Source organism: Astatotilapia calliptera, chromosome 1 (genome assembly GCF_964374335.1).
Source record: "Astatotilapia calliptera chromosome 1, fAstCal68.1, whole genome shotgun sequence".
NCBI lineage: Eukaryota > Metazoa > Chordata > Actinopteri > Cichliformes > Cichlidae > Astatotilapia > Astatotilapia calliptera.
Genome location: NC_137422.1, coordinates 9,973,772 through 9,998,922, shown reverse-complemented (window position 1 = coordinate 9,998,922; position 25,151 = coordinate 9,973,772). Strand labels below are relative to the sequence as shown.

Sequence of the window (25,151 nt, the reverse complement as noted above, 5' to 3'; positions counted from 1 at the left end):
TCCTGCTTCTTAACGTGTGCCACCCTCTTTTTAAAGGGAGCCAAAGTAATTGGACAGTTGACTCAAAGGCTATTTTATGGGCAGGTGTGAGCAATTCCTTCGTTATGTCATTATCAGTTAAGCAGTTAAAGGCGTGGAGTTTATCTGAGGTGTGGTGAACTCATCAATGCAAAAAGACCTGAATGTCCATGGAAGACAACAGTGGTGGATAATTGTAGAATCATTTCCATGGTGAAGAGAACCCCTTTCACAACAGCCAACCAAGTGAACAACACTCTCACGGAGGTAGGCCCATAAATATCCAAGTGTACCATAAAGAGAAGACTGGTTGAGTTCAATGCAAGGTACAAACCACTCATAAGCCTCAAGAATAGAAAGTCTAGTCTAGACTTTACTTAAAAAAATGATGTGACACAGGACGGAAGCAGCTGAATGAATTCTGAGGTGTTCAGAGACATACTGTCTGCTCAAATCCAGCTAAACGCAGTCAAATTGATTGGGTGGTGTTTCATAATACAGCTGGACAATGATCCAGAACATACAGCCAAAGTAACCCAGGAGTTTATTAAAGCAAAGAAGTGGAATATTCTTTACTGGCCACCTGGTCTTAGCAGCTGAGTTTGCATTTTACTTGGTGAAGACTAAACTTCGGACAGAAAGGCCCACAAACAAACAGCAACTGAAAGTCGCTGCAGTAAAGGTCTGACAGAGCATTGAAAAGAAGGAAACCCAGTATCTGGTGATGTCCATGACTTAAGGACTTCAGGCTGTCATTGGCAGCAAAGGGTTTTCAACTAAGTATTAGAAATTAACATTTTCACTTATTTAATTTGTCCAATTACTTTTGAGCCTCTGAAATGAAGATAGTGTTTAAAAAATGCTTCAATTCCTCACATTTTTATACAGTCTTTTTGTTCAAGCCACTGAATTAAAGCTGAAAGTCTGTATGTCAACTGCATCTGAGTTGTTGCATTTAAAATTCAATGTGGTAATGTACAGAACCAAAATTAGAAAAAAAAGTTGTCTCTGTCCAAATATTTATGGACATAACTGTAGATGCCTTAGTTATGCAAAAAAGAAAAGCATTTTTGTTCTGATGCATCAAGTTTGCATATAATAAAATCCTACAGGTTGCAGCTTTAATGAATAACAAGGTGCTTCATTCATAAAGGGATAAATTGATAATCCAAAAAAACCCCTATAATTTGCTTAGGAGTGCCCCCCCCCCCCCCCCCCCCCCAAACTAGAGAAACCAGATCTCGCCCGCTTTTCTTTCCCGTGTTTATATTTTGCCTCTCATACAGTATAGTAAGCTACCTTGAGCAGAGAAACCCGCAGCGCCAGGCATGTTGAGTATGGGAGTTAAAAATAGCATCATCGGTCGGCCAAGCGCCGCTCCGTTACTACGCGTTTCAGCATTCTGCCCTGTGCAGTGAGAATCTGCAGGACTCAGACCGCGGCAGCAGGCTTGCACCGTGTGTGTGTGTGTGTGTGTGTGTGTGTGTGTGTGTGTGTGTGTGTGTGTGTGTGTGTGTGTGTGTAGTCCAGCTCCGCATGATCACACTGAGGGCCACTTGTAGTTGTGCTGAAAGGGTAAAACCAACCCACAGTCGTTTTAAGGACCTTTACCACCTTCACGGGCCTTGTGCTGTAAAATAAGAGCCGACAAGACACATCTGACGGCTGGTGTTGTCTCAAGTTGACCAACCGAGCTCATGTTTTAGGCAACTCACCGTTTTTATTGTCGTGCAGCAGGCTTTTACTCCCAGTGACACTACACAGAGCTCTGACATTACATTAGACCGTGGCCTTTCCGTATCACCCGCTGGTATTTTACATTTGCAGAGCTTCGCTGGTCTTTAGGCTCAACGTAGGCAATGGAGGCTCCTGCTTCCACCTTCAAAGTAGGAGATTCTCCACCTGACGTCAATGCCGAGTGACTGACGCAGCCCACAGGAGAAGGAAGTCTGCTTTATAACTAAATTTGTTATTGGCGTTAAACATAAAGCGGGCTGCATAAAAAAAATGACCTCTTGTGCTAAAGCTAAAGCCTGGTTAGCGCGTTTTTAACCACATTATTTTATAGTCACATTTGATAGGCTGTGGGGCGTCCGCGCGTGTGTGTTGTGGATGGCGGGGCGCGCGGGGGGTTACAGGAACCGTGCTTCCAGCGGCAACACCATGAATTAATAAAAAATAAAATCAAAAGCCTATTTCTGCCTTCTTTCGCCATTCGGTTTAAATCAAATCGCATCCCCCCAGTGTCTTCTTTTTCTTTTCTTTCCTTTTTTCTCCACAGTGTATATTAGGGAAGACATGCGGGCGTGCTCGCGCGCGTGGCAGTGCAACAAGGAGGGAGAAGCGGGAGCTCGCGCCAGTTCTCAAACAGCCCGCACGCGCTCGAAATTCCTCCAAGGAACCTCTGCGAGCTTTTCTTTTTTCATCACGCGCGAGCTAAAAATAGAAACGGGGTTGGATCGTGATCCAGAAATAGATAGGGGGCATCACTCCTATAAAAGGCACACCATTCAAGAGTACAGTGAAGAAGCGGAAAGCCGGAGCACATTTTATGGTTAATAAAAAGAAGAAGAAGAAGAAAAGAGGCGTTTTATTTGGGGGGCCTCTTTTTACGCCACTTTTCGTATTTTTAAAGGAGGCTCCGCTGCTACAATGGTGAGTTGTAGGCTATATACCTTTCTGTACCTGCCTGATCTTTTTTTTCTCTGTTTTAAATGCTTTGCAAAAAAAAGAAAGCCGTTTGCTACAATGTTTCTATTCACAGTGCTGTAAAAGACGAGGGAACCACAAATGTTTGAAAAAACAAACAAACAAAAAACGCCGTGTCACGAGTGTTTTGTGTGGATTTCTGCTATTTTTGCCGCATGCTTGAAGGGATATCAAAGCAGTCCGCGTTTGCAGCTACGCGGGGATCACCCTCAGCTATGCTTAAAAAAGGGGGTGGATGTGTCTTTTTGTCGGTCTGCTCGAAATAATGTTGCCATTGTTGCTCTTATTAGCGGCACTTCGTGACGTTAATCTCAAGCCTTTCGCGGTAGACGAAGGCTGTTAGAGCGAGTGGGGAGCTGTCCCCGTGTTGGTGGTGCTGGAGTGTTTTAAGACTGGCTTTTGCTTCTTTTTACACTCTAGTTGTAGCTTGGTGCACTACGTTTTTCACAGTGGGCTTTTAGGGTGATTACTTCTCTCTGCTTGCTTTTTCCTCTTTTTTTGTCTTTAATTGGTAGTGGAAAGCTCTATTATATTTTCGCTATTCTTTCTCCAACCCCCCATTCCCATTGCTTACGCTGCAGGGTGAGCAGCTCAAGCAGCAATCCGCCTCAGATACTCAAATATAGCGCAACCTTTACAATTTGATCCTTCTTTGCAGATTCCCCCCCTCTTCCGTGCACGATGAGTCTCGAGTCGTGACTGCTGAAAGTGAGTAAGGCGCGTGCTGCGTCAGTGGCGTCTGGCTTCGGTGCGCTCGAGACAGATGGGGGGAATCGTGACCGGCTGGGAGAGGCGTCCACGAATGAACGGCTGGACGGCCCAATGAAAACGAAGCGAGGGTAGGGCCCCTTGGTTCGGCAGCTGGAGGTCTGGAGCCAAATTAAGCGTTTGCAAATAAAGAAAACTTTATTATTAATGGGACTGAATGGGAGGGGGTATGATAGTGTTTTTTTTTTTCTTTTGCAGCATCACTGAAAGGGATCCACAAGTGGTGCAATCACATCACGACGTTTTCTCGCGCGCTTTCAGCTGATGTGATGGATTAAAATATATATATATATATATATATATATATATATATATATATATATATATATATATACATATATATATATATATACATATATATATACATATATATATATATATATATATATATATATATATATATATATATATATATATATATATATAATTTTTTGGACTGGGTGTCACACTAATGTCCGTAGTGAACGTTGTTTGGGAGGGGGTGTTTCGGAGGCGGTGGGGTGGGGGGTGGTCATGAAAAACTGTCAGGTGCTTCGGCCTCCTGCTTAGGTGCTCCTTTCCTTTACGTCGCTATTGGTCGATGGCGACTCGTCCTGTCCAATCAGCTCGCTGCCATCCTCTGCTGCGTGTTAAAGTCTATAACGGCAATGAGATGCCGCCTCTCTTCGTCGCCGCTCTTTTTTAATAACAAGGATTCGCGCTGTTGCGAAGCTATGCCGATCCAGCGGATTCGAGCTCAATTTTGCTAGATACGTCTTCGCTGGGAAGTCATCTAAGCTCGTGATCATGTGCAAAAATCGCCCTAATGAGCAACGTTTCTTTTCTTCTCCATTTTTTTCTTTCTTTCTAAAATCTGAAAACACTTTGAGGATGAAGACCCCGAGGAATCGATGACTGGAGTTTTTTTTCTTTTTCTTTCTTTCTTCTTTTTTCTGAAGCTGTTGCAGTTGTCCGTCACGAATCTTTTTGCGGTCTGGGCTTGCTGTGCATACATGAACCTGGGAAGCCCTTACCCCAAAAAGCATTTGTGGAGGATCCAAACATCGTTCGTGTTGTTGAGACTGAGAAGTCACATTGCTGCTGTCAGGCTCTGTGGTGTGTTGGAAGAATGAGATTTGGGATCACAAAGTGTACAAGTGTGACCCATGCTTTCAATACACACACACACACACACACACACACACACACACACACACACACACACACACACACACACACACACACACACACAGTGATCAGTTGTAACAAGGTGTCTTTACACATTTCATTTAGATTTAATTTTTAAACACACGAATCTCTTGCACCTCTTGCTTTGATGCAGCACTGAGTGAACAGAGGGAAGGAAAACAAAACAATCAGGAGTGCTGTCTTGCACCTCAGAACCCCTATCTAAACTCTCACACAGCATAATTATGCAGTTTTTTTTCTGTTGTGCTATAAATAAACAATTTATCCTCTACTAATATTTTTTTTAAATTAATGATTTAGTTATTCTCCATAAACATTACATCTCCATCTGAATGCATTTCTTTCTTTCTTTCTTTCTTTCTTTCTTTCTTTCTTTCTTTCTTTCTTTCTTTCTTTCTTTCTTTCTTTCTTTCTTTCTTTCTTTCTTCTTATATTTGGAAAAGTTTGGAGCAATTCCAGTGAGCTCAAAATCTCTATCTTGATGTTTTCCAAAGCCATGTCTGACGCTAGTTTAAAAGACAGTTCCAGACAAACAAAAGTGGTCTAATCTAACAACACACAGACACACACATTTTTGTGTCTCCTTTAAACACTCTGAGTTTTGGTTAACGTGTGCAGCTTTGCCAAAACTTACTTGGAGTCCTGTGTTTAAGATAGCAAGATGAGATTTACAGTGTGAGTTACAGAGGCACCCCTTCCTATTAAGAACACATGCATTCTGCTTATTTATAAAAGAACTATCTTCTCAAAAAGAACGTGCTGGTGTGAAATACATTCACATGTCATTAGAAATAGAATTGTAAATAAACACGAAGGCTAGAAAAGCAGTTCTAAAGACTACAGAAAATAAGATAAGATCAAGCACATTCAGTATTGGTGCTGCTCTCTGTAGGACCTCAAATGAACCCTCAGTGTCATTAAAACACCTGCACCTTAAGTTTGGATGTTCCACGACATGAATGTACAGGAGGGGAAAAAAGGTCACAGCACACAAAGCAGTAAAACCTCATCCAACCTTATATGAGTTACTAAATTAAATTCAAATTCAAAAATTGCAGCCTGCGCTGTGAGGTATTACTCGGTGGGTTCCATAAAGACATAAAGAGAAACCCCCCACAAATAAGCATCTGGTATATAAACTGAAAACTGGACAGACACATGTCCAGATGAAGGAGGTAAAAATGAGCTCAAAATTCTGTGAGTAATGAATATATGAAAGAAAATTTTCAACACTTCTGCAGCTGGAAAAAGACACGTAAATCTGCCAACTTAAATAAAGTGTCTAGGGTTGTGAGGTGTGCGCATAGATGTCAAAGCGAAGATGTCCAGTGTGTGCTTCGTTTCTCATTTTATTTCTTTGTTGAATAGTTTGCTTGTTTAAAACATCTTTTCTCTATTCCTTGCTTATGGTTCTGTGAAATAAACTGGCTGCTGTAAACTGCATCACAGGGCACTTCCTGACCATTTCTTTTTCCACTCCCCTGTTTTGACTTCTGATGCATTTTCATTGTTAAAATTACAGCTTACTGGGCGTGGATATTCATACTAGTATCACCCTGTGTGCTTCTACTCCTTTATATCTGTATATATCTGTACATTTACCCCGTTACTCTTCACAAGCACCTGTACGCCATTGTGTCAATTCTGGCACAAAGAATGAAAGAAAATGTCTTTATTATGGCAATAATGTTGCCTCGGCATACTATTATTATTATTATTATTATTATTATTATCATTAATTCGCTTTTTGTCATTGTTCTTGGGTTTGTTTTTTTTTGCCTTTTGTACTCGCAGGTTTGTCACATCACACATTGGACAATGAGACACAGCAGCAGTGACCAAAGCACAATGAGGTCAGAAGGTGGAAGCACGTGAGGGAATCTGTAAAAGGGAAGTAAAGAGTAAAGTCTTTCATTTTATTTATTTTTTATTTTTTATTTTGCAAAATCAGCTAGTAATGTTCTCATGGTGTGAGGATGTAATCCTCACCTTCGACACGTACACAGACACACTCGCTGCGTTTATCTTGCATGCCCTTCTTTTTCATTCATCTTCTTTTGTTCTCTGTCTGTTATTGTGGATCAAAACGCATTACGATCATTCCAAGAAGGAAACTGATTCGGCTTAAGCAAATTTTCTTTTACTCTTTTTTGTTAAATACTGGACTATTTAACAAAGGCACAAGGGGCACATTTAACGTGTTGACAATCAAATATTCATAATGTGTTTATGACATGCCAATACACAGTCCTGTGTAGGGTGCCTGTTTTTTCCAACCCACACTGCCGTGCATACACAGTCAGATCTCCACACATATGAGTGTTCAGATTATTGCACAATGTTATGATGATTGTATGATTGTTCCATGATTTTTGGTAAACTTTTTAAATCTGCCTTAATCAGGATCAAATTCTGAGGTCACACACAGGCTGAAAGAAGCAGGAAGTGACCCCCCACGCCCCCCACCACCATGCCCTAAACCCCTCTCCCTTAGCTCCAGCATCTCATGAAGTCATGAGCTCCTGGTTTAGAAGAATATGTCCAACTCTCCCTATCAGCACCTCCTCTCCAGGACATCTCTTAAATCATCATAGCTCCGAAATATACACACACTGGTTAGAAGGCAGTCTTTTGTCATTGTGTGTTGATGGAGGTTTGGGGAAAGGACAGGGACAAGGTAGAAATACTTAAAAGGGTCTTTTCAACAGTGAAGGACACTATACTAAAAAAAAAAAGCCTTTCACAAACCAAATAAATAATTTAAGGAAAACAGAGGGATTCTGAAATTTTATACTGGAAAATATACAAAAATGTAGATTAATGATGTGGTGTATGTGTGTTCCTCTCTTTTTCTACAGGGCTGTACTGCATGCGTCATTGCTGACATATGGGACCGCAAATGAGAAGCTGATTTGTAGTTTTAAATGTGTTAAACACGTCTGCGTCAAGCTCCACAGGAGATATCCCATGGAAATAATGTTTGTAAACGTATTAAGTGATGCCAGCTTTTTTGTTTTGCAGTGCTTTTCCTGCTTAGACGTAAAATCACTGTTAATTCACGACAGCGGGCAGAATGAAATTTTCGTTACGAGTTAATGTGCGTCTGTGCTGTAGTGCTGGCTTTTCAGACGTAAGAGTGGATGTCTGCATGCCTGGATTCGAGACACTGCCATTATGTGCAAACGTGCAGTGAAGAAAACGTGCAAAGTTTCCCACAGCATCCTGAGATTTATATGATTACTTTGTTGAGATTTTGCATATACACTGTTATGCAAATGTCACTAAATACTTGAAAGCTACACGCACGTGTTCTGCACCTACGTTTGTGTATCAGGCAGAAAGTCTTCAGATAAGCACAACAAGAATTACATAGAAACTATACAATTTTACAGTTTGCAGAGAAACTCACTTAGCATGGAGTAAGTTAAAATAAAAATAAGAGAAGTGAACTTTTCCAAAAAATATGTCAATAAATAGATACACTCCCTTGTAAAGGGTGCCCTAATAAATGCATTCAAATACGAGTTACCTTGAACATATAACATTTAACTCAGGTGTAGATTTTCTCCATGATAACAGACTTCTGTTTCCCTTAATGTAACAACAGGTAAGATAAGACACACATAGCATGTGAACAAACTGTATCCAGTTATTACTGAGGTGTGTGCGTGTGTGTGTTTTGCTATACAATCCTGTTTTCTTCTTCAAGATTCTTTGCTTTGCTATGTAATTCATTTCTTTTAAAATTAATATTACATTTCAGCTCAGTCTCTTTCTTTCTTGTTTTCTCTTTCAGGTGTTTAAAAAGTCAATGATATGTAAAACTTAAACAGATTTCCCAACTGTGATTTCATTTTCTCCTTTCCCCTTAATATACACCGAATTTCAATTTTGTGGTACGTCATTAACTGTGTGTATTATTATCATTATTATTGTCTTTAAATAAAGTTATTTCAAGTCTCTATGCAACAACATGGATGATTAATAAAAGCCTTGAAAAATCCTGCATCGTGTGTCTTCATTAAGTTTGCATGTTTGATTTGAGGAGATACGTGTTGTAAAGAATTAGGTATTCACACATCAATGTGATTCTTTGCTGTAAAGACGCACATGGAACTACACAATAATAAAAGCCGGTAGATATGACGTATTGCAGTGTGTGTGTGTGTGTGTGTGTGTGTGTGTGTGTGTGCATGTGTAAGCTGAATCTGACAGACGTAAAGATTCAGAATAAAATCTATACTGATCTCCTGTAAAATCCTTGTAAAGAAAAAAAGGAAAATATAAAAGTTGATGAAAGAATGCGATGTTTGTGTGTTGTACAAAAACTAGTCAGTGTCTTAGAGTGCACGGACACAAATCTCATCATCTTGTCACACTTTTCTGTATCAAAAATAACAAACACAATGACTCTAAACATGTGGTGTTAAATTACTACGGTCCAGCACATTGCGTTATTAAAAGAAGTCTGTGTGCTTCTTATAAACATATTTTACTCATCAGGAGCTTAAAAAAAATAATGAAAGAAAAAAGTCAGATATATTTCTCGATTATTTATCAGCGCTGTCACTTTTTACCCACTCACTATCATGCCAGCCGTACTCACCATCAGACTCACGGTCACCACTTTAGGCACTTTACATGCGGGATGCTGGGTTAATCTAACTTTCATCCAGACTCCTTTGAAAGCTTAAAGCCAACAGTTCAGATCCATGTTTACAGTTGCTGCATTTCTATTTTTAGATGTCATGCGCTTATATAACGCTCACACTCACATTATGGACCACTCATGTCTGCTCCACTTGGCTGAACTGTGTACTCCGTATGTGTGTGTCTGTATATTAAGTTTGATTCAATTACACACATCGTGTCTATGAAACAAAGAGGAGTTACAATCAGAATAATCACGGCAATAAAACAAATAATCAAACCATTTGTTTTTTTTTAAAGAAAGCAGAGTTAAGACTAAATATCTATCACAAGTGGATTTGTGGACACACATCTTTGAAATTAAAACACAGGATTCTGCATGGTGTCAATTTATTATTTACACCTCCATCTGGGATGCTAAAAAATAATTTCCCACAAATTCAAAACAATTGTTTTTCAAAATGTTTTGGGTGGAAATGTTGTAAAAGAGTTTTTTTTTGTTTTGTTTTTTTTTTTTTTTACAAGATTTCTTACTATATTTCAAAAACATGACACGTATATTTGCTAAACCCAGAAAACTCCAAAAAAAAAATGTAAGTTCTACTATTGCCATTAAATTGCCTTTAAAAACAGTAAGGTGTAGACAAAAGCAAGCATAATGATAAAATGTAAGTATTTTTATAAAAGAAAACAGGGAGAAAAAAAATACACACACTTCGGGTGTAAAATTGAAATGGGTGTTTCATATTGCATTTTCAGTCTACAGTATTTCAAACAATATGAAAACACAGGTAAAAAGAATGTGTGTTTTCATTGACTACTGAAAACTGATCAAATCACTGTCCTCATTAAAGCTTTCTACGGTGTAATCAAGACACCGTGTTGAGCACTTTTGAAATTGCTGCCAGTGGACATAACAGTATATACAGTACATGTATATATGTAGTCTTAAGATGGGAGAACATTAAACATTAACATCTACAATACAAGCATTTTCCCCACACAAGAGATTAGAAACACAACTGGCACATTTAGTGTACTACGAGAAAATACATGAAACACAGAAAAGAATATGAAAACAAGAAAAAGAAAAGATGGGCAAATTTGAGCAATTAATAGAACAATGCAAGCAGGTTCAGCTTCAGCCTGAAAAAAGAAATGTTTGTTTAAAGTGACACTTGGAGAAAAGGTATGTGCAAGCGCATATACAGCTATTAAACAAACAGAGAAAACACGTGAAATAACACAAGCATGGTATGGCTTGGAATACTGAAGGTGTAGTATTAGTGTTATTATTTGTGGGAAGAAAAAAAATATTCAGTATTTTTAACCAAAGAAGGCAAAGCACACTAAGGGCAAATGAGAGGTAGAGTTAGGGCACTATAACGCTTACAATATTAAGGGATGAAACGTAAAATAAAAAAGTAAGATTATAAACATTAGAAGGACGTAAAAGTAGAAACTGATATGATGTTACCAAGTTAGTAAATCCTTAAACCGTAATGCTTCATAGAGTGAAAACGGTCCCTTTTGAAATGTGATTTTTTTTTTTAAATTAAAGTTGTTACTTTACACCAACATAACAGGTAGGAAGTTAAGATGTTATATAGAAGAATTTAACGCGTATATTTTGCAAAACATTGTAGCCGCATGACGGTCGTTTTGGGTCTAGCCTGTGCTGGAACAGTAGGTGGTAGTAACGAGTAGATTTGTTGCGATGGGGGTTTTAAAAGCATTAAAAGAAGAAGAAGAGAACGGGCCAATCACAGGCAGTCAAACACTGATGCGGAAGTGTCCAACAGAGGAAGGGTTCTGGTTGACGCATGTATGTGCACTTTGAGCACTTTGTCATCACGTTAATATAGATACAATAAATTCAGGCACTAGTATAGATACGCAGTTCAGACACAGAAGTGTGTAGTGCAGCTATGTCGTTCAGCGGAGAAGCCGTGTTTCGGGCCGTGGAGGCACCGCTGTTCTGGCTCGGTGCTCTGACCGCGGCCTGGTTGTCTCTGTGCACCGTGTACCGACTGCTGTCCGGGTTCAGGGTGTGGGTGCTGGGCAACGGACGGCTCCTGTCACCCGCCAAACTAGGAAAGTGGGCAGGTGAGAAACTAATTGGGGAGACTACCAGCCAGTTTTATTTATTCAAGTAGTAATGGTACAATATAAAGGGACCTGTCCTGTTGTCCTGTCGGTTGTATTAAGTAGCTATTCTTTGTCTGAACATAACACCCCACCCCACTATATATATATATATATAATTGAAATGTGCAAAATGATAGTTTTTCTGATATGTAAACAGAATTAAACAGTGGAGCATTAATCTTTTTTCTGTTTAACTTTGTTACAGTGTTATTCTGTAGTATAAGTATTATAAGTCACTTCCATAATAAATTCTTTTATAACTCAGTACTGTTTGACACATTAGTTGGTAACATTGCAGGGAAAGTATTGTAATCATTATTACAGCTTATGCGTCAGCTTATTTGACCATCGTTTGAAATCATAGAGGAAAGACGAAAAAACACCCCCTCCCCCCCACACACATTTTATTGATTGGTCTGATGTCATGATACCTGGTCTATCTTTTTGATTTTGGATTGAAATTATATCTGATCCATATGTGGTTTCTGTGTATCTCTAGTTCCAGGGTTGAATTTCTTTAAGGTCTCACATGTGCTAAAAAAATCTTATTTGACTGAGATTATCAGAACACCGATGAACAGTGAGAGTAACTCCACTGAGGCAGAACACATGGCTTGTATTAGATGAGGTCCTATGCAAAAGCCCTGCTACTGCCCTTATAAAAGCAATTTATATTTGCCAGTGCCACTATCCCGAGTCAGGTCAGGTCTTTGTTTGTTAGTCTGAGAGTCTGACCACTTTTTTTGTTTGTTTTTTCTCTTGTAAAATCCTTCGGCGTCTTAGGGAGAATATTTAGCACAAATGACCTAAAGTATGGCACGTACCATTGCCTGATGTCCTTGAAAAATGAACATTTTTCTCACCAGATTTGGTGCCGTGCAACTTTGGCCTTTTAATAAAATGTAGCTGGTGCCTTTCACTGTAAGATACAATCCAAATTCAAAGCAGGTGCAGGTTTTTGCATTTTATAGATGCAATAGTTTAACATTTCTAATCACACCTCGTGTCTCTGTAGTTTATTTGTTTCTTAGGGTGAACTGGATTGCACTGGGCTGTGATGGTGCACCTAACATAATACAGAATGTACAGTGGACTACAAGCACACACGGTGCTCTCTAATGGACTCTCCTATTCTTGAAACCACTGGGAACGACTCATGCTGGGGTTGTTGCGGTGTGTCACAGCTGTGGCTGCTCTGTTTAATGTTTCACTCTGGTGGGGTGATTGTGACGTATCCAGTCGTCCCATATTGCTTCAGCATATACTTGTTACACACTAAGACTTCTTTAGTAAAGCAGCAGAAAATCCTTTGATGCCTTTTTTGTTTAAAAGGAATACATAGTGTTGAAGGGATGATCAGCCCTTTTGTCATCACTTGTAAAACAGTTGCAAGTCTTATCGTTGGATTATGGCTCGAGGGGATTATCAAGTTAGATTGAATGCTGTCCATCTGTCCTACCTGCTTACTGATTGAACCTTGAAATTTGAACAGACTGGCCTGCCGGGATTGCTTTGGTGTTGGCAAGTCTGGTGTACAAAGTTCACACCAACATCAGAGTTGGTAGCTCACAAATCTCAGAAGTTTTTTACATAATGATTCATTTAGGCACCCCAGAAGAGCCCAGGACCTGTAGGGCCTGTCAGTAAAAAAACTACATAGTCAATGAAAATCCAAACCTGAAATTAAAATGCTTATAAGGCATCATAGAAGTATTATCAATGCCTTTCCAATCTCTATTTGCTGATTCCACAATCTTTTGATTGCATATTTATATTGTATATTTCTCTTTTTGTCTTGGACACGTTCTCCTGACTCCTTTACCATTTCCAACAATTCAAGATTCAAGGCTAAAATCAGAGGACTCTACATCTTTCTCAGCCTTTGCAGCTCCAGTCACATCAGTGTGTTAGAGAGGAGCCAAATGTTCGGGGGATGTGAACCGACGACGCCTTTGATCTTTTTTTTTGTGCACGGCTAAAAATGGAAACGCAGAAGGGGAGGGAGGATATTTTTGGATTCCAGATGCAAAATGATTCAGAATATGCAATGAGGCAAAGGGAGCCCGTTAGCCTCGGCTACTACTTTCATTCACAAACTTTGTCTCACTGAAGTGGACTTGATTGAGAGGATGGCCCGATTATATAACGGGACTACAGCCATTCATAAGTTAGCTTTACATGAGACGCAGGATCCTCGTGATTCTGGTTCAGCGGTGCCTGCATTTCACTGGTGTGTGAGAGAGCGAGCAGGAGACTGTGAGGGAGAGAGAAAAGGGAAGCTGTGATGGTATTACACATTCTAATCATACGTTATCTGAGACAATGACTTATAAAAAATACAGCTGCCTTAATGCATTGTGTGACACTTGCTGAGCATTTTATTAGGAAGGTAAGCTATTTCTCAAACATTGCTTCAAATGACATAGTTGTGACATACCAATACTGGATACAGTTTTGTTTCCACCCTAAACTTTTGATGGTTGCAGACTTTTATACAGTGCCGTCTGATTTCACAGACGGCACAGTTTTGTTGCTTAATGGTGATTGGCAAACTGCTTATAGGTTTACCTCACTCCGATCTGCCGGCATCAGATTCTGCTCCACATCAGTGCGATTCAATTCACAATTTGTGCAGATTTGCAACTTGCACATTTGCACTTCAAGCCACCTGTCTTGCTTGGTGAATCCAGCAGAATGCCAACTGGGGAGGTTCCTGAAGTCTGCTGAACTAATTCTCAGCTGTATGAAAAACATTTAGACTTTTGTTTTGCATTATGGTGCGTTACCCTGCTGGAAATAGCCATAAAAACATGGGGAAATCATGACAATAAGGGGTCACTACTCCACATTTAATCAATAGTTAATTATCTTTGCCTCACTTCGGCAGTGTTTACTGTCTTGTCTCTCTCCCATAACCCCCAATTGGTTGCGGCAGATGGCCGTCCCTCCCTGTGCCTGGTTCTGCTGGAGGTTTCTTCCTGTTAAAAGGGAGCTTTTCCTTCCCATTGTTGCCAAGTGCTTGCTCATAGGCAGTCATTTGATTGTTGGGGTTTTCTCTGTGTTGTTGTAGGGTCTTTACTAATGGTAAATGGCCTGTATTTATATAGCGCTTTACTAGTCCCTAAGGACCCCAAAGCGCTTTACACATCCAGTCATCCATTCATTCACGCACACATTCACACACTGGTGATGGCAAGCTACATTGTAGCCACAGCCACCCTGGGGCGCACTGACAGAGGCGAGGCACTGGACACTGGCGCCACCGGACCCTCTGACCACCACCAGTAGGCAACGGGTGAAGTGTCTTGCCCAAGGACACAACAACACAACATTCAACCTTCCGATTACAAGGCGAACTCCCAACTCTTGAGCCACGATCGCCCCAATATAAATTGCCCTGATGTGACTGCTTTTGCACTATATAAATAAAATTGAATTGAATTAATTGAAAGGGGATATACATGGTCAGTAACTATTCTGAACTTGATTGTGTGATTCATACTTTAATTGACTGGTTTTCTGGCCACAAAAGGTGCCAAGAAAACGCTGTTTCACCTCTAGCAGCATCCTGGACAGTCGAGTCCATGAGTTCATGCGTCATTTTAACCCTGCTTTCTGTCTGATAACTTTTTATCCTCTTGTCCCAATTTCGGCACAAGATGGTTGACTTTCAAAATGCTGAAGTTGAGGCGTTAAAATAAGAGTGGTTGGTAAAATTCTCATTTTGTTTAACTTTTCTGTACAGTTGTCCTTATATCTTGTAAGGTGTCATGAAATCCTGCGCCCCAATGTTGTTCACATAGTAGCACTATCATTGGAACACCTAGCCAGTCTAACCTAGATTTGCCAGAGACTGCAGTTCCTAAAATAGATCTTGTTTTATTTGAGTGAAGGGAACATGCACTCAGCTGTAAAATGTTTTTCCTTTTTTTCCCTGTTCTGACTGCAAATCACTTCATTCTTAAAACAACTAAAAATAACCCAGCCTACGTTTTCCTCATCATTGTGCCTCCAGACTCCCCCTGCACTCTCCTCTCCTTTTCCCTGTACTATTTTTAGTTGCCCTCAGGATCCCCTGTGCTCGTGTTTGTCATTTTCTCTTCTCTTTTGCTCCTCCACTCCTCCCTTCTGTTTGGCTCTGCTGCAGCCCTAGAGGATGCTTGGCATCCCGGCATCATCTGCACTCAAGACAATCACACAAAGAGGAAAATGGGCACAGCAAAGGGCAGATAGATGGATGAGCACAAGAACAAATGAAGAGTAGTGTTAAAATAGCAAAAACATTTGCTTAAAATAAACTCTTTTAAGGTGGTATTTGTATTAGACATTCCAGAAAGAGCACAGAGCATTTGAACATGTACAAATTGAAAATTGCTGCAGCCGTTGTGCATAAGTCGTTGTGTTAAAATCAAGAATTCATCCTGTTTTAAAAATGGGTTGAATTTCAATGGTCCTTGCTTCTGGTAAAACAGTAAATAGAAAATCCAAAATCTGTAACTTGTGTCTCACAGGGTGATGTCAGCGACTCTTCTTAAATCTTAAGGTACACTGAGCATAGCTTATTATTAGGACATTGTAATAAAGGTAATATATGGAGAGAATTTCAAAAAATTAACTGATGACTTGCTTTTAAAAAGCAATTGCACTAAATGGTTGTATCACAGAGTCTTGCGTTGGTGCATTCCATGATGTTGTCCGACATATAAGATGTCCTTAGAGTAAGAGTATACATACTGGGGACATTAAAGTTTAAAATATTTAAATTCTTTCTGCACTGTTTATTTTACCTTGTGCCACCTGTACCACCAGAAGGAGGCAGTAAAGACCATAGAATATCTTCCAGACCACCATGACCTGTTGGACCACCAGTCCAACATGATCGAAAAATCAGGTCGGATATCCCTGTGTTGTGCGTTGTTCTTGGATCAACATTTTAATCAATCAACTATTCATCGAGGATCAACATTGCATCAGACCAATCACGATGTTATGATGTCATAGCTTTGCAACGTGGGAAAACACCTGCTGATGTCCACTCAGGAAGAAATCCAAAAAAGGGGCCGTTAGGATTGGGGGTTGGGATGTGATCGCGGTTAGGGTTACAGGGCTATAGGTAGGGTGCGTCCATGTTGCAAAACTATAACTTTACTACAATGTAATTGGTCACATGTGTTCTTGAACCTGGACCAACATTAGTTTTGGTGATCCAGGAACTATACCAACATGATGATATCAGTTTGAGCAAAAAAGACTCCACAGTTTTGCTGATGGCCACTTACAGCTGTTTTTAAGGCAAGCCGAACTAAATAGATTCCCATGCTATGGGGCTGAAATGTTTTAAATTGAGACTTTAACATATAGTGTTCAAAACCAATGGGCACCATTATGATGTAACATTAGCTACATACATCCATTTTTATGCAGCGCATGGTTACTAACAGGTGTTGTAACCAGGATTGCTAGATGTGAAAATTATACAAAAGGGGATTATGCACCTCAGATCCCTCTTTAACTGTGGACTGTTGAAAGTGCAGTTGGGTGGAAGATGGTTAGTTTTGTCAACCTATAATTTTTGTCTCAGTTTTTGTCAACGACCTTTATCTTTTGTCTGACAAAAACAAGTCAATAACTAAATAAAAACTAATGCACGAGTAGGGCTGCTCAATTAATCGAATTTTAATCACGATTACGATCTGGGCTTTCAACGATCATTAAAAATGACTGAGCCGATTATTAGCCCCTCCCTCGTTTATCCGCGACACCTTAAAGGCTGGTCTGTAAAAATATTGTCGGGCATAAACCGGTCCGTGGTGCAAAAAAGGTTGGAGACCGCTGATTAAGAGGACCCGAGGGAAGCTCGGAAAGCTAAGCAGAAGTTATTTGGAGAGGAGAGTGACTGCCGTTGGTTGAAAAGAGAGTTTAAAAAAAAAAAAACTTCAGTGGTGTTGCACACTATTTTATATTATTTTTTAAAGTCATTGTTAACCCTTTAAAGCCGTCAGAGCAGCACGCTCCGTTTTGTGTAACTATTTTTAAATCCCTGTAGAACCTGAACCGTGTAAGCTAGCGCAATAATTTGTTTTGCATATGAAACCAGAGGAGTTGTACTTACATCTGATGCCATCAGCTTGTCCTCGGTCACGGTTTCCTTCCACATAAAGCTTTGCAAAAATTGCATAAAAAGCGCTTGCAGGAACAAAAACATAATATTCCAGAAACACGCTTCGCTGATCCGATCAGCTGTTCATAACACTTCCCACAGTGAAACAGGCGTCAGCGCGAACTATCACATGTCCGCCATTTCCTGGCCGAAACCGGAAGTGACGTCATTTTCGCGGAAATGTAGTTTTTTTTACTTGTAGGCTAAAGGCCTATACTGGTCATGTTTGACTTTTCTGAATAGTTTCTGGGATGCTTAGAACTCGAATTGCACTGCTGGAAATAGTTTATTTTGATGCACCTGCTGTTTTCTTTGAAAATTTGCATCATAGTATTGTTTTTTTGTTTTTCCTGCAGTATATAAAAATTGGTGTATCTCCAAAATAAAACTATGAACACACTCAAAATAAGTTTCCTGTTGTTGTAAACTATTTTTTGCAACTTTTTTGTATTTAAAGTTTTGAGGGATAAACCTCTTAAATTTCTCCAAGTAGAAATATATGTAAAAAAACAAACAAAAACGATTTTCAATTTTTTTTTGTAGTTTATTGCACTTTTTTGCAATTAATGTAGTTACTATGGACTTAATGCATACATATTATTAAAATATGGGCTATAACAGTTGTATAGCAACTTGAAATGCTCCCATAAATGGCACTACAACATGTAAAAAAATAATATAAGCTCTGGCGGACTTAGTTCTATGGTAGGTCTTAAAGGGTTAAATAAATATCGTCAAATAATCGAGATCTCAATTTCAGTGAAAATAATCGTGATTATCATTTTTGCCATAATCGAGCAGCCCTATGCACGAGGATCAGAAACTCTGATGAAATCTATTGACACTTTCATCAAATGAAAACAGGATGAAAATATTCTAGAGAGATGAGACTTAGAACTAATTAAGTTGTGTAGTAAGGCCGAAAAAGTTTGGAAGTGATCCAGTGAGAAGAAATTAGCTGTGCGGCGAGTTAGATGCCCACATTTGATCTGCCCCCAACAAACAGGGAGTGGGTCCTATGCTTCTGGGAGAAGAAGATTGGACATATTTTGCATTTGATGTCAAGGGAAATAAAACGCTTTGTAAACCGTGTGGAGCAACCAGTAAAAACATACCAAACTTTTACACTTGATATGATATTTAAATAACTAAAACTGAAAGAACTTAGATGCCTAAATTATGTCTAAAACTAAATGATGTTTTAGTCAAAAGACTGTGACTAAAACGAAATCAAAATTTGCCATCAAAATGAACACTGGTGGAACACACTGGAGGGACAGTCAGACAGTTCCCAGTGGAGCAGTACTTAGGCTTAAAATGCTCAACCCCCCTTTTTTAATCTTTAACTCGTAAGCTAAATCATCAGTGTGCATTCTCGTGAATAGTGAGAGTAGTTTGAGTACTGGAATTGCAATGAGGAACAGAACATGACTCATTCTTTAGTTTTAAACATTTCCTTTCCACAAACCTTTGTTGACTATTGTTTTTTGATGGTACCGTGCATATCTTTTGTTGACTATGAATGGTCCCAGGTAGTGAAGTTTGTTCTGAACAGACTGCACTTATGTCGGTGCACCTTGCATGTAGTATTTAATGAGCCTAAGCGTCCTAAAAGCCCTAGTAGCAGACCCTAGAGGCTGAACTGCTCAGTGCACCCAACCACACTGATGTGGTTTGACCTAACCCACACAGCAGCATTCCCATCTTAAGTGCACTTTACTTTCAGAAGTCTAATGCAAAAAAAAAAAAAGTAAGAAGGGACTAAATGACAAAACAATAGGAATATAAAATATAATGGACAGTTTCTGAAAACACAAGAATGATATTGTACTCAAAGATGAGGCAAGTATTCCTCTCTAAGTAGGGCCTGGCAGGTCATTCAGGGACATATTGTAACATTTCGACTCACCACGCAACTCCCCATCCGCTTTTTTGTTATATTTAGCCAGAGGTGTGATGAATGGTTCCTTCTGAAAGATGGGAATTGCTAAAAATAGGATCCTGCTGCCGCTGCTGTTTGTGCCAGGCAGTTCCAGGGCATCTGCTCGCTCGACTGCCACTGATGACAGAGAGGACCTCTTTCCCCTCACCCTCCCTCACTCTCTTTTTGTCCTCCTTAGTCACCTCAGCTGCTCCCTGTCAACCGTGTCCTTCACTGCATCTAAAAGTAAATCCCTTTTATTGAGCTCAAGCTTTTTGTGCTGGGTCATAATTAGCCTTTCTACACAGCAATTTCTTGACATCACTTGTCAGTTAAGTATTGTGTCATGCTTCGAAGTAGATCTCTGTGCTGATAAAGTTCCTGTAGGTGGCACTCTTTAGCTGTTCATCTGTGGTGGCTAGCACCGCTCGGGTTTTCTGCAGTATGTTTTTTTGCTTCTACGTTTTGACAAACAAAGACAAAACAAGTCTAAAGTGGAAGAGGCAGAAAGGCTTCAGGTCCTCAAACTGACAGTGTGCATCTAAAGTATCTCTGATTGTGAAGTGGTCACTCACTGGAATCCTTCACAACAGGACAGTCCTCTAGTACTTTTGAACGAGAGTTCAATTCTGAAAAATGTGTAAATTCCTTTTTTACGTAGTGTTATAATTTCAGCTCCTTAGTACCAATAAATGAAACATTACAGCAAGGTTGCTTATTGTAGCAGTAAGGTTCTGTTTAATAGCGTGGCTATACATGTCTGGCAACAGTTTGAGGAAAGCCCCTTCCTGCCTAAGCTTGACGTTGACCCCTTAGATATATCTAGGCTCATTAAGAAATAGTTCTTTTTTGTTGTTGTTTTAAGCCAACTTGACTGACCTGCTCTTAGCCTCCAGAATCCCTGGGATGAACACAAAAGCTGAGTGTGAGCATCAGCTGGTTGACCGCCCTGCACCGATGCTCTTGTGGTGGAAATGGAGCAAATCCCAGGACCTAAGTTCCGAAATCTCCCTCAGCTTTGGAGGTTGTTAGAGAAGTGGATTAACCTCATTACTTGGCCCTGGGATGACATCAGTTACATTCATATGCCCATATATTTGGCTACATAGCACATGTCTTCTTTGGTCTGTTTAAATATGTTTTGCTTGCAACGCTCTGTTATAACAGAAGTCAAAGCTACGGCCTGTAGAGATTAATGTGATTAAGTCGTAATGGGTCAGTCTGTGATATATTTTCAATATGTTTTTCATATGTTTATCCAGTGTAATTGAGCATAAGGGAAAGGCTGTATATTTTTACATGTGTACAAAGGATCTTATTAAGGTGCGAGTAATGGTAATATAGTTTCCTTGCTAATTAAGTCTCTCTCTGTTTGTAGTTGTGACAGGAGCCACAGATGGGATTGGGAAAGCATATGCAGAAGAGGTAAGGGTCTCCCAGAGGTGTTGAGTTATGAACTTGTACTTGAAAATAGTATGTGCCTGTAATAGTAGATCTATAAACATGTAACACCTGATGGTGAGTCCGGTTAAAAAAAATATTTTTAATTTTTTTTTTTCATTTTTATACAGAAAGTAACACATGGAGAGCCACACAAATGAGACAAAAGCATGGTCACTGAAATTTATTTATTTAGGAAAATGACCCAATATGATGCATGTGAGTTGCAAAGATTGATCTGTAACTGGTGTGAACATCTTGCACAGCAATAACTGCAACTAAATGTTGAGAGCCGGGGTGTGAAACACCAGGCTGGGGGGCCAGAATCGGCCTGGCAAAGACCCCAATCTGATCGACTATATGGCTTTGGAAAATGGGAAGAAAGAAACTTTAGGATTCTGTATTTTCAAGTTCTACTGCTTTTCCTTCTGATAAAGACCTCCTCCATCCTTAATCATATTACACCAGAGTAATTCAGTAATAAATAAAACAATTAGATTACAGAAAAGTTCCTTTTTTTTTCAGTATCTACTATAGAAGTGTTTTTTTGTTTTTTTACAATGAGTAGTTAAACTTCATTAGACTAACAGGCCACTTAAGATCAAGGTGGGTTGTACGTGGCCCACAGTGTAATATGAGTTTAGAGTAACTGCTGATCAGTCCTTCACATCACTTTGGATGAGTGAGTTGAATTAAATGTTCAAAACATATTTAACTCGATGACAGGTATCCTCACATGAAGCGCTCGCTTCAGGCCATTCCACAATATCTTTTGATGAGTGAGACCTCGGCCATTCAAAACATATTTATTCCTCTTGTTCGTTTTTTGTAGAATGACTAGTTTTCAGGACATCTTTTATCTTGATGCACTGTGTGACCCAGTTTCTCTTGAGATTCCATTCACGGATGTCCTTGAATTGCACTTTCGAATTTGCTGCTGTATTTAAAAATTTACTGTTCCATTAATGACGGCAAGCTGTCGTGGCCCACATGCAGCAAAACAGGCCTAATCTGTGATGTTTCAGAGATGGAATAAGGTCCTGACGCTCGAATGCAGCGATTTTCCCTTCTTCTAAACCAAACGCCTCTCGTATACACAATGAAGTTTTTCTTTGCTCTTAGCTGCCCACAGAGCTCTGTTCAAACAGCCTTCTGGCTTGCTAGTGTGATCTTTAGCAAACTGGCTCTGGGCAGCAGCGTTGGTTTTTGGAGTGCAGTGACTTTCCTCTTGTGACCCTGCCATCCATGCCATTGTTGCTTAGTGTTAAGGCACACACTGGGTCTATTTGTTGGCAGGCAGACCACTGCTGTGAACAAGAGCAGTGTTCTTGATTTGAAGTCTGGTTCAAAGTGAATCAATGGAGTCCAAACACTTATTGTCTGTTTTGCATCAAGTTTATGAGTTTTTGAGATACTACCTCACCTCAGAGACATGTGGTATAGAATCATTTTCAACAAGAATCTCTTATATTTCCCATTAAATTTATTTACTTGAGTTTCCATTTTTAGAAACCAAATGACAAAAATAAAATCTACAAACTTTGCTTTTTAAAAGCTTTTTCATCTGCATTTGGTTCACAAAGTTGCATTTTCAGTTTTCAATATTAATTTGTTATTAATTCAAAGTAATAACTTTGACGTCTTCATAATATTGCAGGATAGCCTAGTGCCAAAATGTAAAAGTCGATCAAAGAACCAGTTAAATGTTGATCATCAGTATGGATGTAAGTGCAGTGCGCATGTGTTTTACTTTGTTGACATATTTCATTTTTGTATTTGCAGCTCGCCCGCAAAGGATTTGCCATTGTGCTGATCAGCCGCTCTCAGGAGAAGCTGGATGATGTATCCAAGGCTATTGGTGAGATATGCACATGTTTATATTATTTCAAAATTGTTTCACCCCTGTAAAATTTTGGACATGGTTAAATATTCCTCTCCTTATTGCATCGGTCACCCTGATTGGTGCAATGTCTGTGTGCCTTGGTGATTTGTGAGAATCGCTGCAGGAAGTAGTTCAGCGTATTGCAGCCAGTCAGTCTGCACCCTGCTTATCAGAATGATTTGAAGTAAACAAAAACGCAGCTAAGGACAACATCTCACACGGATTCAGCTGAAATTATCTTCAGTTTATGTGTGAAAACATCTTTAGAGTCAGATTAAAACCTACCTGTGTTCCAGAGGCACCAGACTAATTTAGTTCATGTGTATGACCGCGACTTTTAGAGCCTCATTTGTCCCGAATCTGAAATCTTACAGCTTGCATAATAATACACTAGGGCTCAGTAACAAAAGAATAAATTATACTGCACTGAATTTAGTGTTTTAGCACAAGTGATCTCTTACTGAGTAGCCCTTTGCTGGACTCTTATGCTTTTGGTTATGAGGTAGTAAAATCTTTTACTGGAGCTGAAAGTGAATATGTCCAGTTAAATGAAAGCGTCCTCTTAAGGGAGGGATAACCTCACTGATGATTAATTTAGGGTTTAATACTTTGTTCCCCTTCCTTCCCTTTCTAAATCACTATTTAATAGTCATTTTTGCCATTCCTGAATGCTATTTGTGAGTATTGTTTTCTGGTATCTTTCATTGTGACTCAGATATAGTAAATTAAAATGCATACTTCTGTCCTCAGCCAGTAAATGTGGTGTGGAGACAAAAACAATTCAAGCAGACTTCAGTGCTGTTGACATCTACTCTAAGATTGAAGGAGGACTCACAGGACTGGAGATTGGAGTACTGGGTAAGACTGCAGGAGGTGCTGAGGCCAGTTCCCTTTTCACGAGTGTTAATCAGCCTGTCACACGATATGTCAAATCTTATCTCAACCACATCTGACAAACAATGAGTGCTGTGAAATCCACTGTGTTTTTCATGTATTCGGAAGGGTTAATTTATAAGCCTTTTACTGCCCCCTGAAGACTGAAATGAGGAATAACAGAGTCAATCCTGTATTCATAAAATACTTAATCTCTTTGAATAATTTGGCAATTCTGAAATTTTTTTGTCTTGTTAACAGTGAACAATGTTGGGATCTCCTACCCTTACCCTGAGTTCTTCCTCAGCGTCCCCAATCTCGACACTGTAAGTTCCAAGTTTTCTGATTATTGTATTTCACATTCAAATTATAGTTAGTATGAAAATACATGAATGTTTGCCCTCGATGTTTCTCCAGCGACTGCATATTCCACAGCATATATCGGCCCTCTGCTCTATTTCTGTAAACTGCTGTAGCGTTGAAGGAAATCTAAATTTTTTATTACTATTTAAAGTTAAGTAGATTAGGTCGCTTCACCTGCATTAGACAGCAGTCCAGTTTCCGTCAGTCTCACTCTCCTTAAATGGAGATCGGTATAGGTGGGACAGTTTTACACTCAGAGCAGTATTCTGCCTCTTAAAAGTGTTAAGTAGAAGAAGGGAAATTTGTTATTCATGAAGTCTTTAAGCTTTGTAAGTCATAAAGTCAGTAATGGCTGTTGCTCAGGAATTTCTAGCTGAAAGCAGGTGTAAAAGAATTTGTAGAAGAATGCGCGTGGTATTTCTTCCATGTGAATAGTCCTTTTACTGTTACAGAATACATTTTTTACGATTCCACCCTATCATGTTATCATTTACAGCAGTGGCTCCTAAGTGATTTGCTGCACAACTTGGGATTTTGTGTCAGCCATGCAGTGCTTTTTGTAAAACGAATTGATTACATCACTGCTATCTTAGCCACTCAGGCAAATTCTATAGCCTAACAAAAAATGAGAGGGATCCCAGGTATGCAGTTCCATTAACCGTTTAAAGCCGGTCGGAGCGGGCACGCTCCGTTTTGTGTAACTATTTTTAAATCCCAGTAGCACTGCAACCACGTAAGCTAGCGCAATAATTTTTTTTGCATATGAAACCAGAGGAGTTGTACTTACATCTTATGCCATCAGCTTGTCCTAGGTCACGGTTTCCTTCCACATATAGCTTTGCAAAAACTGCATAAAAAGCGCTTGCAGCAACAAAAACATAATATTCCAGAAACAGGCTTTGCCGATCTGATCAGCTGTTCATAACACTTCCTACATTGGAATAGACGTCAGCGCGAACTATCGCATGTCCGCCATTACCTGCCCGAAACTGGAAGTGACGTCATTTTTGCGAAAATTTTGTTTTCTACCT

General features: G+C 39.6%; 1 protein-coding gene and 1 long non-coding RNA gene across 2 annotated transcripts in view; both read left to right on the top strand.

Annotated features, from left to right (window-relative positions):
* Positions 1 to 1,481: 1,481 nt before the first annotated feature.
* Positions 1,482 to 8,689, top strand: LOC113018024 (uncharacterized). Its single transcript, XR_003271678.2, has 2 exons — positions 1,482 to 2,673; positions 6,478 to 8,689. It is a non-coding gene; the product is annotated as an uncharacterized LOC113018024 (long non-coding RNA).
* Positions 8,690 to 11,092: 2,403 nt separating this feature from the next.
* hsd17b12b (hydroxysteroid (17-beta) dehydrogenase 12b) overlaps positions 11,093 to 25,151 on the top strand; it is a 29,239-nt gene continuing 15,180 nt past the window's right edge. Inside the window, exons 1-5 of the mRNA XM_026161046.2 lie at positions 11,093 to 11,439; positions 20,941 to 20,987; positions 22,785 to 22,860; positions 23,635 to 23,742; positions 24,019 to 24,083. Coding sequence (XP_026016831.1) covers positions 11,262 to 11,439; positions 20,941 to 20,987; positions 22,785 to 22,860; positions 23,635 to 23,742; positions 24,019 to 24,083 — 474 coding nt within the window. The 5' untranslated portion in view covers positions 11,093 to 11,261. The remainder of the gene's footprint in view (positions 11,440 to 20,940; positions 20,988 to 22,784; positions 22,861 to 23,634; positions 23,743 to 24,018; positions 24,084 to 25,151) is intronic.